This window comes from Oryzias latipes, chromosome 5 (assembly GCF_053564925.1).
Source record: "Oryzias latipes strain Hd-rR chromosome 5, Olatipes_Hd-rR_3.1".
Lineage (NCBI taxonomy): Eukaryota > Metazoa > Chordata > Actinopteri > Beloniformes > Adrianichthyidae > Oryzias > Oryzias latipes.
In genome coordinates, this window is record NC_136241.1 from 16,204,871 (window position 1) to 16,220,935 (window position 16,065).

At 38.8% G+C, this 16,065-nt stretch overlaps 2 protein-coding genes across 2 annotated transcripts; both read left to right on the top strand.

Annotated features, from left to right (window-relative positions):
- The first annotated feature begins 3,472 nt into the window (after nt 1-3,472).
- Nucleotides 3,473-12,491, top strand: nfatc2b (nuclear factor of activated T cells 2b). Its single transcript, XM_011474982.3, has 10 exons — nt 3,473-3,841; nt 4,540-5,539; nt 5,677-5,848; nt 6,127-6,329; nt 6,570-6,742; nt 7,092-7,232; nt 8,652-8,707; nt 8,907-9,039; nt 9,707-10,321; nt 12,050-12,491. The coding sequence occupies exons 1-10, from the start codon at nt 3,715-3,717 to the stop codon at nt 12,094-12,096; spliced, it is 2,667 nt and encodes an 888-aa protein (XP_011473284.1). The 5' UTR covers nt 3,473-3,714; the 3' UTR covers nt 12,097-12,491.
- Nucleotides 12,492-13,632: 1,141 nt separating this feature from the next.
- Nucleotides 13,633-15,797, top strand: manbal (mannosidase beta like). The gene is made up of 3 exons (XM_004068804.5): nt 13,633-13,748; nt 13,999-14,191; nt 15,132-15,797. Exons 2-3 carry the CDS (start codon nt 14,039-14,041, stop codon nt 15,240-15,242), a joined length of 264 nt encoding a protein of 87 aa, XP_004068852.1. The 5' UTR covers nt 13,633-13,748; nt 13,999-14,038; the 3' UTR covers nt 15,243-15,797.
- Nucleotides 15,798-16,065: the final 268 nt, after the last annotated feature.

Genomic DNA, 16,065 nt, shown 5'->3' on the forward strand with positions numbered 1-16,065 from the left:
TGTCCAAAAGTTGATTACTGATACAATCTTTTTAAAATTTCAAACAATAACTGAGATACAAAAAACTTTTTCTAAAAGAACAATAAACACATCATAGATGGCGGATAACTACGCACAACTTTCAAAAACACAACAGCTAAAAATAATGCTTGTGGACAATAACGTTTTGTTCTTCTTTATTTTAAGCTTAAGTTTGTTGAGGAGATGGTTTTTCTACCCATCCCTTTTACTTATGTTTCCATCTAATTTTCTGCAATGCGTTTCCTATTGGTTCCCATCCTTCTAATGCCTCATGTGATCTGATCTTTCAGTTTGAAAACTGTCTCTGTTTGTTTCAGACTGGGCCAAACAAGCTGCTCATCAGGCTTCATGCAAAACTGTTTCATGGTGATGTTGAACCCAACAGGAAAAATTGTGTGAATAAACAAAATCAAACACGTAGGAATGTAAATGATCTTTTAATGACTCTGCAGACCGTAAATAAAGCACTGGATCTTTCAAAATAAGGTCAGCAAGTGTAGAAAAACTAAGGAACAAAAAATGTTTTTTGTCAAATTCTGCTGCTAAATAGTAATGCGCTTTTATTCAAATCAGATGGGTTTCATGATCTCAATTTGGCCAGGTTAGACTAAAATATGTTTGATAAAAGCTTGAAATCTTTTTTTTAAAGGTTAAATAGAGAGAAAAATGAATCTATTCCTTATAGTCCTGTTTTTCCTTTTCACAATATATCTGAAAATATCAATGCACTATTATCCCAAACTTCTTTAAAAATGCTGAAAATAATCATACAGCAATGGGTTGTTGTTTCTTAAGTGGTTGTCAAATATCTACCTGTGTAAGCCAGAGTTAATAAGGTTGGTTATTTCTGCACTGCTTGCCGATTGAAAACAATGGTTCTTAACTGCATTTTCATCAATGAGCCAAGTAGCTCCAAACAAGTGAGCTCTGAAATCTTATGGGCATGAAGAGAATTTAAAGCTTTTTTAAGAGTAACCACAAGTGCTGGTAGCAATAAAACAATTGAAGTTCCACTCCGATTATCTTTATATCTACTGTAAAATTGTTTCCTGTGGTAATTTAAATTATGATTATGCTGTTTTTATGCAAAGTCATAAAACCTGTGCCGTTTTCATTGACATAGTTACTGCAGAGAGGCAGTAGTTCATTACAAATCTGCCTCTGAGTTGTGGGTGGGACTGATGGCAATGGAGTAAGCCTCCCTATATTTCCCATCATCCCTTTGTTTACATGCTCTACTGGTGGCTTACAGCCCCTCACAACTCCAATCTAACATTACCAGTGCAACAAAATTGGCCAGCAATATTGGAGTTGTCCAGTTTGGAGCCAGATGCCAGTTTAGACGATGGAAACAAAGACATACCTGGATCTATTTGTCTGCAAGTGGATGCATCGAAATTGAGCTGAGCAGGCAGCTTGTGGCATGTCAACTGTAGTTTGCACAACAGCTTATGATGTCCTATAAAACAACATTTTTTCGTCTGCTTCTGATTTAGTACAATTTTAATTGAGAAATACACAGAAGCATAGTTTTAGCCTTAACTTTCTTTATATCTACCCCCATCATTAAAAAAAAAACTACAAGAACACCAAACACCAAAAAAGAAAACACCAAAAGATGATTTTTTATTGAAGTGGGTCTTTAAGATAAACTAAAATTGCAAAATGTTTGTGGCATTGTAACAATAAAACATGCTAAAATTGTATTTAAAATTGCAGGGCATTTTCAATAAAAACCCTATCACCACCATCAAAGCACAACAGATAAAGAATAGTGACAGTTTAGCCCTTGAAAACTGCAAACTCTCTATTGTCTTGGAATTATGTAACATGTTTGTAAAAACATTTTACGAGCTTTTTAAAATTAATTTAGACCACATTTTCAATCATTGAAAGTAACTCTATTTGAGAACAACTGGTTTGGGAGACCCCTCCAATCAAGATGTGTACCATTCTTGGTGTCCTGGATCATGGACTATCTGACCAACAGGCAGCAATATGTCTGCATGGGGGGATCTGTCTCCAGTACCCTCAGCTGCAGTGTAGGGGCACCACAGGGGACTGTGCTGTCTCCTCTTCTTTTCATGCTGTATACATCCGACTTCCGCTATAACACCTCGACCTGCTACATGCAGAAGTTCTCGGACGACACAGCTATTGTGGCATACATCAAAGGGGAAGAAGAGAGGGAGTACAGGCGGCTGGTGCAGGACTTTGTGGCCTGGTGCGGGGAGAATCAGCTGCAGCTGAACATCCAGAAGACCAAGGAGAAGGTTCTGGATTTCAGAAGGAAAGCCCGGACACCTCAGTCCGTGCACATAGAGGGAGAAAGTGTTGAGATGGTACAGTCTTACAAGTACCTGGGGGTTGTGTTGGACCACAAGCATGACTGAACTACCAACACGGACCAGCTTTATGAGAAGAGCCAGTCCAGGCTGTACTTTCTTCGGAGGCTATGCGCTCCTTTAACATCTGCACAAAACTGCTGCACATGTTTTATCAGTCGGTGGTGGAGAGTGCTCTCCTCTATGCTGCTGTGTGCTGGTGCAATACCAGCAAGAAGAACATCTGCAGGCTCAACATATCATCAAGAGGGCAAGCTCTGTGGTGGGACTGAAGCAGGATCTTGTGGAGGAGGTGGCTGAGCAGAAAACTCTGATCAGGTTCAGGGTCATCGTTAGAAATCCCTCATCCCCTACATGAGGCCTTCACCAGCAGGAGGAGCACATTCAGTTGACTGCTGTCCCAGCGCTGCTCCACAGAAAGACTGAAGAAATCTTTTGTTCCTCGTGCCATCAGGCAGCACAATTATATGGCAGGGCATCTTAAAAGTAATTTCTTGTAATTTTTATTTTCATTTCATTTTTTCTTACCCACTGATATTAAATTGTTAATCTTTTTAATTTTTTTATCTATTAATCTTTTTAGTCTTTTAGTTTTAGTGTTTTATGAGTGTGAGCAGATGGCCATTTTTAAATTTCCTCAGGGATTATTAAAGACCTATTCTATTCTATTCTATTCTATTCTATTCTATTCTATTCTAGGAGACGACCATCAGCAAAGTACCAACAGCCTTGCTCCAGCAAGACAATACTGCCACCTAGTTGATAAAATAAACATGCAAGAAAATAGTTTTTGAAACAAAAAGAAAAAAAAAACTTTTTTGGCTGTTTCCTTTTTAAGTACCGTACGTTACCTTGTAATGTCGACATGAAAGGACTTAGCCCTGCCATAAACATCTGTATTATATTTTATTTTATTAGACTTAAATTGCGTAAATTAACAAAAAAGGGGGAAACATAACTCATCAATTTCATCTCTTCACCAAAAATTCAACTGACTGAAAGGCCATGCATGTCTCTTGATTTGTTACAAAAATAGCAGCTATCGCGGCCATCAGTGAAGTGAGCACACAGGAAGAGATGAGGCGTGTTTGCGCGCGCAGGCGCTCACTCTGCTCACCTCTCATCAGCAGCGCTCCCAGGAAGCGCTCTTTTCTTCGCACAGTTTGATGCTTCTCTTCGGCAGCTGCGCCAAGCTTTGAAATACATTGCTTTATAAAACCATTGTTTTCTTTTTGTTTTTGTTTTGTTTTTTGAAGCCGTATTTTTGATTCCGAGGACTATCTGAGTTGGCTATTTTGAAATTTAAAAAAAAAAGTTTGTTTGGGGACAAAGTCCTTTGAAGCTGGAGATGACTTCGGGAGGTTTGGAGCTCAGTGAGGGCCTGGGGCAAGACATAAACCAGGAGGAATTGGACTTTTCTGACCTGTTTCTATACAACACAGCGGGAGATGAGTTTACTGTTGGCTGCACTAAAGGTTGGTATTAAAAAGGACACCTCTGGTTATGTTTTTTTAGTCTTTTCCGTAATGTCTTCAACTTCTTCTCCCTTGACAATTTCAGAAGCCTGCAAGTGTGTTGTAATTAGGGAGGTGAAATTTGTTCAGGTGCACAGCAATTAAAAAAAATGCTTTTGTGTACCTAATTTACTCCATTTTGAGCAAGATTGTTTATGCTGAGTGTGTGTTATGAACATGTTTGACCTGAACAGGTGGGTGTGGATGTGTCAGTACAATGGATATTTTAAAGAAAGTAAAATATTTTATAATAATATTTCTTTCAGTGTAAATGTTTTATTAGTCTACATAAATTCTGAAAATCCTTTTAACAGCTTTTAATCAGCATATTTATTGATTTATATATTGGTTTATTTATTTGTTGGGCTTTTGGCCTTTTTATGTCTTTTATGATTTGTAATTTGTTTGTTTTTACCCTGTCTGTTTTATAATCTATACAGTGCCTCCCCAAATTTCAGCATTTTCTTTCTTTTCATGTTTGCCTTTTATTGTTTTATTCTATTGGATCTTAAGACTTTTTACTATTTTAACTCGTGCTTTTGTACATCTTTTATTTCAAGCTCCTCATTTTCGACTGCATCCTCACGAAAGGTTACTATATCAACAAAGTGATTGACTGATTGTTTGAATTAAACAAATCTTTTTTTGGTAACTGACAGGTGACCCAAATGCTGTACCCCAGAACAACAGCCACCCTGCTCTGGTTGGGATTAATTCGAATGATCCCTACATGTCAACTTCTGCTCAGCCAGTGACCAGCCAGAACACCTCCACCTACAGTCCCAACACAGACAACCTGCAAAGGGCTGTGCTTGACCCCCAAATGTTGTTATCCAGAGCAAACACCATCCCTGCCCCCAGTCCCAGGATTGAGATCACTCCTTCAGGGGACTCCTTAAGCTCTCAAACAATCGAGCCCAGCCCTGGCTCCAAGTCTTTGGGAGCCTACAGGGAGTGTGTCAGCCCTGCGAGTAGTAACTCCTCTACAGGCTGGCAAGCAGATATATACTCCCCCATTACATCTCCATGTGTCACCCCTCCTCATGGAGGAAGCTATGGAGCCTCACTGCCCGCCCTGGATCTCTGTCCCAGCATGCAGAACATCAACACTTCTTCTGCGCACTCCTCTCCTGGTACATCACCTCGTAACAGCGTCACAGACGAGACCTTTCTCCAGCCTCATCTCCACAGCACTGCCTCGCCGCTCCCTCACAGGCGCTCACGCTCCACCTCACCCCAAGGAAAGCGCTGTCTGCAGCAGGCAGGCTCCTGTCAGGAAGGCACGCCCGTAAAGCAGCGCTCCAGGAGCCCCAGCCCTATCCCAGTGCCCCATGAGCACCAATACCAACACTACTTGTACCAAAACCAGGCCCAAACTGAGTTTCAGCCTCAAGCTCAGACTTCAGTGCCAGGCCTGGAGGAGGTGTTAAGCAGCCTTAGCTCCAGTCTGCCCAGAGCAGTGCCTCATGCTGTGGGGAGGGGAGCTCAGCCACAGGCTCAGAGGCAGGACCGTGCATATGGAGAGACGTATGAATGGACTTTAGAGCAGGAGACTGCTTGTAGAGTTGGACACGAGGTCAAATCTGAGACCATATACATGCTTCCAGCTAGGTGGTCTCCAACTCAACAAGGGCATCATGCTGGAAGGTCCACATTCAGGTGATTTGTGTTTTTACCACCTACAGTATTTTGGTCTGGCAGAGGTAACTGTAAACACAAAAACACACAAGTTTTCAAAAGTGCAAATGGTCATATTTGTATAATATTAAAATGAAATAATTTTAATTTTTTTTCAGTGGCTTTTCTGTGACTCCACTTCCCTCCTTGGAGTGGACATTGCCCAGTCAGTCCGGCCAGTATGAGCTGCTGATCCAACAACAGCCCAGGTCCCACCACAGAGCTCACTATGAGACTGAGGGCAGCCGAGGAGCCGTCAAGACCCCCAGTGGAGGGCATCCCGAAATTCAGGTGTCTGGATATAAAAGCAAATGTTCTCAAGGACCACAAGACCAAACGGGGTGTAAGGGATGGTAAATGCTGGGTGATATTTCCTGGTAAATGTTTTGCACAGTAAGCTAACACGTATGCAAATAAAGAGTCTGACACTTTATCCCACACCAGTGTACCTTTAACAGTAATAAATAAGCCATGGTTTGTCAGCTGATACAAGGTGCCGAGTTTAAAATGTTTTTTGTTAATCCTACGGAGTTAAAAGTTGTGCTAAAGCATTGTGTTGCGTTCACCAGCTGCTCGGCTACCAAGGCACGACTCCACTGGGGCTGCAGGTCTTCATTGGAACGGCAGATGAGAGGCTCCTAAAACCCCACGCTTTCTACCAGGTCCACCGCATCACAGGGAAAACCGTCACCACGCCCAGCTTCGAGACGATGATCAATGGGACTAAAGTGTTGGAGATTCCTTTGGAACCACAGAACCACATGAGAGTGTTGTGAGTAAACCAAAACATGTGTTTAACAAATCCCACAGTGTTGCATGGATTGTTTTGGCATCTGCAAAGCAATGCCTATAGATACAGAGGGATGGCGATCCGAATCACCAGCGCTGCTAACTGTTTATACTAAAAGCTACTGTCATTCTTTCTATTGTTCTTTCTATTCTAAAGCATGTTGAATAAAACAAGCAAGCAGCAATACTGACATCTCTTTGCATCTTTTCTGTCATTGCACAGGATCGACTGTGTTGGAATCTTGAAGCTCAGAAACGCAGACATCGAACTAAGGAACGGCGAGACAGACATCGGACGAAAGAACACTCGAGTCCGGTTGGTGTTTCGTGTCCACATTCCTCAACATGGAGGTCAGCCCGTGTCTCTTCAAGTGGCTTCCAATCCCATCGAATGCTGTAAGACATATTTTTTTCCCATTTTATGGACTGAGAAACGTCTCAGCAGCGGTGTCAAGTACTCACACATTTAGTAGCAACGTTTCTAGAAAAGGCTGTGAAACTGAAACTGTTTTGTTGAACCTTCATCAAGACTGAGACAGAAATCATGATTTCGAGAAGGTTTTCTGAAAGTTGGCATAGTTTGTGGATGACTTTACAGGGAAAGTCCAGGAAACCCCAAATATGTAGCATAGAAAGTTGATAGTTTTCATGACAAAGAATAAATAGGAATTCCAGCAGCCCCTCTGGGTTGCCTTCAGTGTTGTTTATGGTGTGTGGTCACACGTGCATCTTCATGTCTTTCCAGCCCAGCGCTCAGCTCAGGAGCTTCCTGCAGTGGAGAGGCAGGACCTGGACCGATGCTCTGTGCTTGGGGGTCAGCAAATGGTCCTAACTGGACAGAATTTTACGTCTGACTCCAAGGTGATATTTTCAGAGAAGACTCAAGGTTAGTTTTTGTTTTTTTTAATGACTCAACTTTTGTCATCTTTGCAACTCTGACGCTACAGTTTGAGGTTTTTCAAATTTACTGCTTACACAAATTTTAGAGCCAACAGATCACTTTGCCAAAACATTTTTTGTGAGTACAGTTCTTACTATATTAGGTAAGAGGCATTGTGGTAAACATTTGCAGTGTGTGACTTATGTTGACATAAATTACTTTATATTTAGATACAAAACAGTTACTTTGATTGAAAGTGACTAATAATCATTTTGTGAAGTGAGGCTATATCATGCTGTGTCTCCACCCACACATCTAGTAACAGCATTTTATGATCATTTGCATATCACCTGGGAAACCTGAACTTTCACTGACGTATATCTACCTACGGCTCCCTCTTTCAGCTTCGAAACAGAGCTCTGATAAAAATATAATGTTTTTCCTGAAAGTGAAAACTTGTATCATTTTTAAATGGAAATTTCTCCGCTTGTTGTCGCTCTTTCGGCCCACACAAAGTTGCTTTGTTGCATTCTTTGAGCGTTGGTACAGTTGGTAGAACCCGAAGCCTCCCTGATGCTTGTCATTGGGGGTTTTGTGCAACAGGATGTGGTAAGACATGCTGATTAAAAATTCTTTTCACTGCGTGGGTGGAACAGAGTTACATCAGGTAGAAGCTGGGGCGGGAATGTAACACTAAAGTTGAGAAAATCAAACTTCAAAAGAGAAACCACAGTTTTCAAAGTGAACAAGTGTGCTCCAAATTGTTACCAAAAAAGTACATTTTTCACTAAGTTGTGTTTTTTTGGTTAGCAACAGTTGACCTAGTTAGCTGAAAGTCAATAAACTGTCTGGGTTTTTTTTCACTAAGACAATTTTTCTTCTGGAAACTAGGTTCACCTTTGTTCATCACAAACAGTTTTAGGGTGCGAGGCAAATTCTGTTCAAACCTCTGCTAAGAGCTGCGTCATCCGGATATGCCTCTTCTCATCTGGGTCCCGCAACTCTGCACTTCCAATTAAAACTGACAATTTAAAACGAAAATGTGCAGCAGATAGCAAGTTTGAGATTTGGAAGAGGTTAAATGACTCAATTGCAAGAGGATTGTGATGTAAGTTGGAGTCTTCAGACAAATGGATATGGTCAGGTTTTTGCTGAGCCAGCAATTATTTCATCTGACAGAAATAAGTGACCCACATGGTTAACTAGGAAGTGGCTAAAACAAAACAACTTTTTACTCGTTCAAGCAATTCAATTGTAAGTACTACAACTATCTGCAAATATGTCTTTTACTCTGCAACTTGGAGCTCTGAGAGCCGAATTTAATATAATTTGTGGGTGTAAGGATAACAAACATAACTAGTCAAACTATGATTTGATGTTTTACATTTTCAGTTTTATGAGTAAATATGCTTCTTCTATTTTCAGATGGACTACAAATCTGGGAGGTGGAGGCCACAGTGGACAGAGATAAAACCCAGGCTGTAGGTTACAGTCAGTACTTTTGCTAAGAAACATGCAAGCCCTGGACCTCTTGAATTGTTGGATTGATTTTTATTAAAAATCTTTCCATTTATATGTTTCAAATACAGCTCTTCAGAAAATCTGTCTCAACCTACTGATCAATGTATTGAAGTATGTCTTTTAAATGTTATATCTTTGATTTAATTTCAATTTTGCTAGAACATGCTGTTTGTTGAAATCCCTCCATATCGAGATCGGACGATTTGCCAGCCAGCTAAAGTCAACTTCTACGTCATAAATGGAAAGAAGAAACGCAGCCAGCCTCAGCACTTCATCTACACGCCTGTGATAGGTTTGTATTTGCCTGCGGTACTTGGAGTACCTGAGAAACAGAAAAGCTTTCAAAAGGTCTACATTCCCAACCTCTAAGGGCAGAAAGAAAAGTTGTAGCTCTGACAAAACTGCTATCAGAGACTCACCACACGTTTATGGGATCGTATTTGCCACAGAGAATTCAGTTACTACGAATGCACACTGGCAGATTGACACAGTGGTTTTGTGGATGCCAAACCCTCTCTGATATCAGTCTATGTGCTAACACTGTGATAAGGAAAACACTTTTTTTATTCTCTCAATGCACAGGTGTGTTTATTTAAAAAAGTTTACTTTAAAAGTTGCTCCAAAAGTCAGTTTTAGTAATATGACAAAAAAGAGGACAAAGATCAAAGACATTTGGCCAGAATTTGGATTCCAAATGCAGTCAGAATCCGTCTGGCTTGTTTGTTTAATAGAACAATTTATAAATCATTGACTGTTATGAATATGGTTTTGTGTTTATTATATTTTTTATAAAATCAGCCTGGTAACATAATCGGACATTTGAAAATAAACTATATGATGACGATTCAGTTTTGGAGGCTTAATCAAATGCTGTTTAACAACAGTGTTGTACATATTTCACCAGTGTTTTCAATGTACTCCCTTTTTATTGTAACACGCTCTTTGGTTTTACATTTCAGCCATAAAATCAGAGCCACTGGATGACTATCATCTGAATTCATACAGCTACTCTGACAGTCAGCCCGTGTCTGCCATGTCTATGAGATCCCTCTATCATCACCTGGAGCAGGACATCAACCCTCAAGCCTTAACGCTGTACCATCTAGCCACTGTGGACCCACGAGCCCAAATAGTAACCACTGATCCTCTGGAGGAGCCAGCCTATTACCAGTCCAGAGGGGGCTCTCTGCTCAGCAGCCCAGTGATGTACCACACTCCAAACCAGCATTACACCAACTGTGGTCCAGCCGTTCTGTCCCATTCCGCCCTCTCTCCCAGCCAGTGTATGGGTGTCAGAACCCCAGTGTCCACCAAGCTGGGTGACGGTCCAAAGGTCTGTGATTCGTTTGAGGCTTGTTACATGTCAAGGCAGCAGGGCTATGTGCAGACGTCGCTGCCACTGGGAAAGTCTCCACCTTCCAAATACACGCAAGTGAAACCTGGAAGCAACACAGAGTCCATCGGCCATCATGTGGTCCAGATCAAGTCCTCTCGAGAAAACTGTGATGATGAGAGAGTTCCAGAGAGGGTCAAGGTCAAGCAGGAGAACCTCAGCTATGCCTACCTAGAGGATGGTGAGTATTATTGAGAACTTTCCCCTTCATCACTTCCAAATAAAAACAACAGTGTAGATATCCAGTCTGCTCCAATTACCAACGGCAGAAAAAACTTCCAATAATCACAAAGTGAATTTGACTGATATTGTTTAAAAGAACCACTCCAATAAAAGTGGTGTTCTTGGTGTTTTTACCACCTTCTTGTAGCATATAGCATATAGCATGTTGGAGGAAATCCATCAAACATTAAGCTCAAAATTGCATTTCTGAGTATTTCTTTATTCAAATTGTTGTGAATCAGGATCAGGAGAAAACATGTAGCTGGAAAAAGCTTGTGGCTGTGATGAAGGTGCTGCAATCAGTGGGCCACACACTTCCTGCTCTGCTCCATTCTAACACATCTATTTTCAGACAAATAAATCCATGTACATCTTGGTTTTCCTCGTTAATTAAAAGACCACTGATCGGTGATGATCGGTGTGGGACTATGAGAAGACGCCTTTGATACTATTACAGGAAACAGCTCGAGCTTGCCATAAAAAAGCACAGCAGTTTTAGCTCCAAAATGAACTCTGTGCTGAAAGACAGGGGGATGGGTGTTTGTGGTCCAGTCTGCAGTGCGCACAAGCACACTGCAACTGTGCGTTTGCAGATTCTGCCTTGCGGCTTTTTGTAGGGCCTTTCTATCCCATTTCCTGTCTGTGTCGTGTCACACAGACACCCTCGCCTTCTGAAGACTCGAGTTTGCGCCCAGTTGCATTTGAACCTAAGCAAGTACACCTGCACACATGTTTCTGAGCATGAAGTGAGGGAATGAGTAGTCCCTCATTTTACCTGCAGAAAAAGTTTATTTTGTTTACACTTGAGCAATAGAGGGATTGAGACAGGAAGTAGCTGTACAGTCAAATATATGCAAAGGCCTCTGTGGCGAACATCAGTGTCTTTTGTTCTAAACGTTGGCTCAACAATAACAGCATGAAAGATGATAAATAACTATGTTAAAATAAAATAATAAACTTAGGATTTTAGGTCTTTTGGCTGGGAAATTACAAATAGTTTATACTTGGTTGTTTTGTTATTTTTGGTATTTTTTATTACTTTTTTCATCAACACAAACCCACAAAGAAGATGTTAAACACCTCCTACACCTTTTTGTTTTTATTTAAACTAATTAGTGAAAAGTTCAGATCAACATGCTAATTTTTGATTGAAATGTCACGATTTCAAGTGGTGGGGTTGGCTGGTCCTGGTGACTGAGGTGAAACCACAAACCTCAAGATTTCTGCTGAAACCCCCTCTGTCTGTCTGTCTCTCTCACTCTCCCTTTTCTCCCCCTTCGCTTGTCCACCTTTGAACTCATTGAGTTAAACAATTCAGGCAAAAACGATTCCATAAACCATAAAGAGAAAAAAATAAAAATAAACGGCTTTAGCCTTCATTAGAAATTAGAGACTTTATTAGAGACTTAAAAATCATAATGAGTCTGACTGATCTATCCTCCTACATTGGAAACTTTATTGGGGTGCACCACAACTTATAAACAGATTAAATTTGGCGACTCCTAGTGGTAGAATAAATATCCTTCAATTTGATTAAAACCTGAATTATTGTTATTAGTATTATTTCTGCATGTACAAAAACTATAAGGAATAGAAAAACAAAACAGCAGCAAATATTATATATTTTTCAATTTGTTTTAAAAATGCAAATTGTAAAACATTAATGTTTTCTTCTCTTGTTTTCCAGTAAATGATATCATAAGAAGAGACATGAAGGGCCACAATGGAGAGTAATCCTGCAGCACTTCCGTATCTCTGACTATATATATTGTAAATGTCAGACTTGGTTCATTTTGTTGGTGAGATTTTTAGAAACCATCTGTTCAATCTGTTGTGATTTTTTTAAATTTGTGTTTGCATCGTGTGTGTAGGGCTACAGGAAGCGTCTTGGTCTAAACTCTTGTTTGCAGCTGAAATCTTCTACATAAAAAATAGAAAACAGCCCACATTTGTTGTTTTTAACAAAACAACATTTTTTTAAGAAAAATATAAATGTCTACACATTCTCTACAGCATATTGTATCTATTGTCCTTTTTATATCATTTTATATTCTCTTTGTTTATATATTTGTACAATCGTTCTCTGTAAGCATGTGTATTTTATATCTAATAAATGTCTCTTGAAAATATGTTTGAGATGTTCTGCTGTATTATAATGGTGACTTCATTCAGATTTAGCATCTATTGGCAAACTCTGATCAACATGTGAGAGGTGGGAACTAATAAACTACGGCACATGTGGAAAATCTTGTCAACATAAGGGGAATTTAAAAGATCAGTATGAAAACTGATGAAGAAAATCAAAAAAATACTCCAGCAGCACAATTTATTTATGAGAGGTGTAACGATTCATTTGAATAACAATTCAATTCAAATCCTAATTTGTGGTTGATGATGCAATTCATAGTCGATTGGATCATTGTGAATGATCTGATTTGACCCGATCACATACCTAAAATCAGTCCAGGATAATCTTGACAAAAATGTAACCAGTGTGACTCAGAGAGAAATACCTGGAACTAAAAAGTACAGGTGAAGTTTTCCAGATTCTTTGTATTTCTTGCAAGATAATCAAGTGCAAATTAAACATATGTACAAACAAGTAAACAAGAACTTCTGGCAAATCCATTCCCATTTTAGTTTGATAAAGTTGAGCCCACTTTTGTTTTTCCACATCAAAATAATTTAAACAGAAAATTATTAAAACATTCTACCAGACTGTACGATCACGTCTTAACAAAATTCAAAGTGTTTCCACACATTGGACTATAATAATGGTTTGATCCGTTTTTGCTGCCATCACGTGTGTGTCGTCTGCTGTGACGTACTTGGTCGTTTTTATGTCAGCAAAATAAACCTACTGGGCCTCAATCCAAATGGTATTTTGCAATGTCGATTAAAATTAATTTATTGCAATTTGAAACTATTTTATGATAGCATAGGTCTATTCGATTAAAAGCTTGCCTCAGATAGATCAATCTGGTCGGGTAGCCCTAATATCATTAATCAATGACTTGTTACACTCATACTGTTTATGTTTTCATTTATTCTAATTATATATTTATAATGACTGAAGTTTAAAAATTTAACAATAGAAAAGTGTAGATTTTAACAGCATAAATCCTCAACGACACAAACAAATTTTTTATGGACGCCTAAAATATTATTATATTATATTTTATTAGAAGCTTGAATCCAAGTTGTATTTTTCTGTCAATGTTCTGGACGTTAGGGGGCGACATTACCACACCGATAGAGTGATGGAGCGGAAATAGATCCCAAATGTTCACGTCATTTCCGGTAGGTCATTTCTTTTGTTTTTCGCATTTTCTGACCGATTACAGGAATTTGTGTTTGGTGTTATGATTTTGGGGCTGAATATAAAGGTGAGTAGTTTAGTATATCATCGTATAACATCTGTCACAACGCTGGTGTAGTTGAACTTCAACTGCGGCGTACATAAGCACAAAATTGTCATCAGAAATACTAGATGTGCATCTTGAGCGCAGTCTTTGTTACAGCTAATACTGTTTTTATAGTGGCTTCAATCATTTGTCTGCCCCCACTTCTATAAAACGGCACCATTTCCTCCCTTTCTTTCCTTCTTTGGTGGTAATTATCCGTATGTTGTCGCAGAAAAACTAATTAAGAGAAGTAGATCGAGCAGATCGGAACCATGTCTGCAGAGCAGCTGGACCTGTCCCCTCCTGAAGTCCCTGAACCCACTTTGCTTGAAAGTATCCTGCGCTACGGGCTGTTTCTGGGCGCCATCTTCCAGCTAATATGCATTCTGGCTATCATCTTCCCCACATCCAAGAGCCAACAACAGGTAGAGATTCCACCTTAGGAGATGAAGGCAGATCACTGAATATGAGGCGCGTTTTTCCTCTCATTTGTAAGGTTTGGTTACTGGTTGATCATTGGTTAGAGTTTAAAGTGTCATCACCAGCAAGCCTGAGCTCATTGAGTGTAGGTTCAGCCTTGAGCATTTAACACAACTCAGTCTGCACTGTCCTATGAGCTCCAAAAAAATTCAGAATATTTATATCAAGAGAGATAACATATTTCTGAGTATGAGTTGTGTGCCAGAGATCTTCTGCAGCTCAGTTGTTTACTGTTTATTTTTATTACAGATTTATATATATTTTAAAATTTAATAATCATAATTTTTATCTTATATTGAAATGTGACAATTTTGTAACACAAATATTTCAAGTAAGATTTTTTTTCAGTATGTCAGAAAAACAGGGAAAACTCATTTTAAAGGAAGTGCTGACCTTTAATTTGTGAACACGATGTACTCTCATAATGCACACTGAGAAAAAAACATATATTTACGAGCTTAATATATATTCTCTAACTCTTATTTCTCATGTTTTTACCAGATTTTCTGACAACTCTTCACACCATTGCCATTCCATCTTTTGCAAAAGCCCAGTACTTTCTTTTAGGAAGTGCATGGCAACAGGAAGAGACAATGGATTTATGTTTATTTGGGTTTCTGGTCCAATTTTATTAAGATATACAACATACACACAAAGACATTAGATAAAACAAAAGTTTGACTTGAAACAAGATTTTACTTCATTGTTCCCTTTAAACTTTTTATTTAATACTTCAAATCTATCTTTGCTGTTTTGCAGGGTTTTTTTTTCTACAACCACATCTTGATGTTTGGAATTTTCCCCTGTATTTCTATAAATTCTTATATAATATATCACTCATAACTTGACTGATTAAAGTGTTGATTATCCATGTTTGCTCTACAGGAGGAGGTGGAGCCCAGTGAAAGTAAGCCTGCCGAGCCGGTGAAGAAATCCAAAGGACCCGCACCTCAAAGCCGACAAAAGCCTAAGAAAGAAAGCAAAAAGAAGCGATAGTGTTGCACATTTGTGTTCATTTTACCATGCAGAAGAATTTTCACTCTTCTAGAAGTTTTAACTGTAACAACAAATACACTTATGCTATTTTACAGCAGTATTGCAACTCACAGCAACCTTCAAGTCACATCAAGCAGTCATTCTTTGCTTTTTTTTTTTTTTCCTGAGAAACATATTAAGTGTTTTTTTCTTATCTTTTTTATGGGTATTAATGATTAAAGTGTATCTACATTGAAACAGAGAGAAAAGGTGTGTCTTTAAGTGCACTCACTACCAAAGTTAAATTTATTGTGTTTGGTATGAAATGAATTCAGGTTTATTTTATTCATTATTTCAGGTTTCCCCCCTGGTATCATCACACCAGAGGTACTTTTGAAAATATCAGACCATTTTTTCGACAATTGTGTCAAAATGTAATGAGCAATATAATTGTGTGCTTAAAAAGGTTTGCTTTTTAAAAGAAACTTTTTGGTATTGAAAGTATTAGGCTGTTTCAGGTTATGGAAAAAGTAGTTAGTAAGCTGAAATGTCCTAAATAAACATTTTATACATAAAGGAGTGTTCATTTCACAAACGCATGTAGGCTAAATAGCAGGAAATGTGTTGGCAATTTTTGGTTTGATGCTTGTATAAAGTGATCTTTAAATGTTTTGGGATATATTTTTCAATGTAGAAGTAAATACATTGTTTCTATATATCAATGAAATGTCACCTTTATATGTATAATACTTCTAATCACTCATGTTTAAATAGCCACATCAAAGCATTTTGTATCACAAACTAAAAAAATTTGGGATTTGATGATACATGTAGAATCAAAGTT

Bases quoted from the DNA above. Each gene is read 5' to 3' on its own strand.
- manbal (XM_004068804.5), top strand. From the start codon at position 14,039: ATGTCTGCAGAGCAGCTGGACCTGTCCCCTCCTGAAGTCCCTGAACCC. The intron at 14,192-15,131 runs GTAGAGATTCCA...TTTGCTCTACAG, and splicing joins CATCCAAGAGCCAACAACAG to GAGGAGGTGGAGCCCAGTGA.
- nfatc2b (XM_011474982.3), top strand. From the start codon at position 3,715: ATGACTTCGGGAGGTTTGGAGCTCAGTGAGGGCCTGGGGCAAGACATA. The intron at 3,842-4,539 runs GTTGGTATTAAA...GGTAACTGACAG, and splicing joins TACTGTTGGCTGCACTAAAG to GTGACCCAAATGCTGTACCC. The intron at 8,708-8,906 runs GTAGGTTACAGT...CAATTTTGCTAG, and splicing joins ACAGAGATAAAACCCAGGCT to AACATGCTGTTTGTTGAAAT.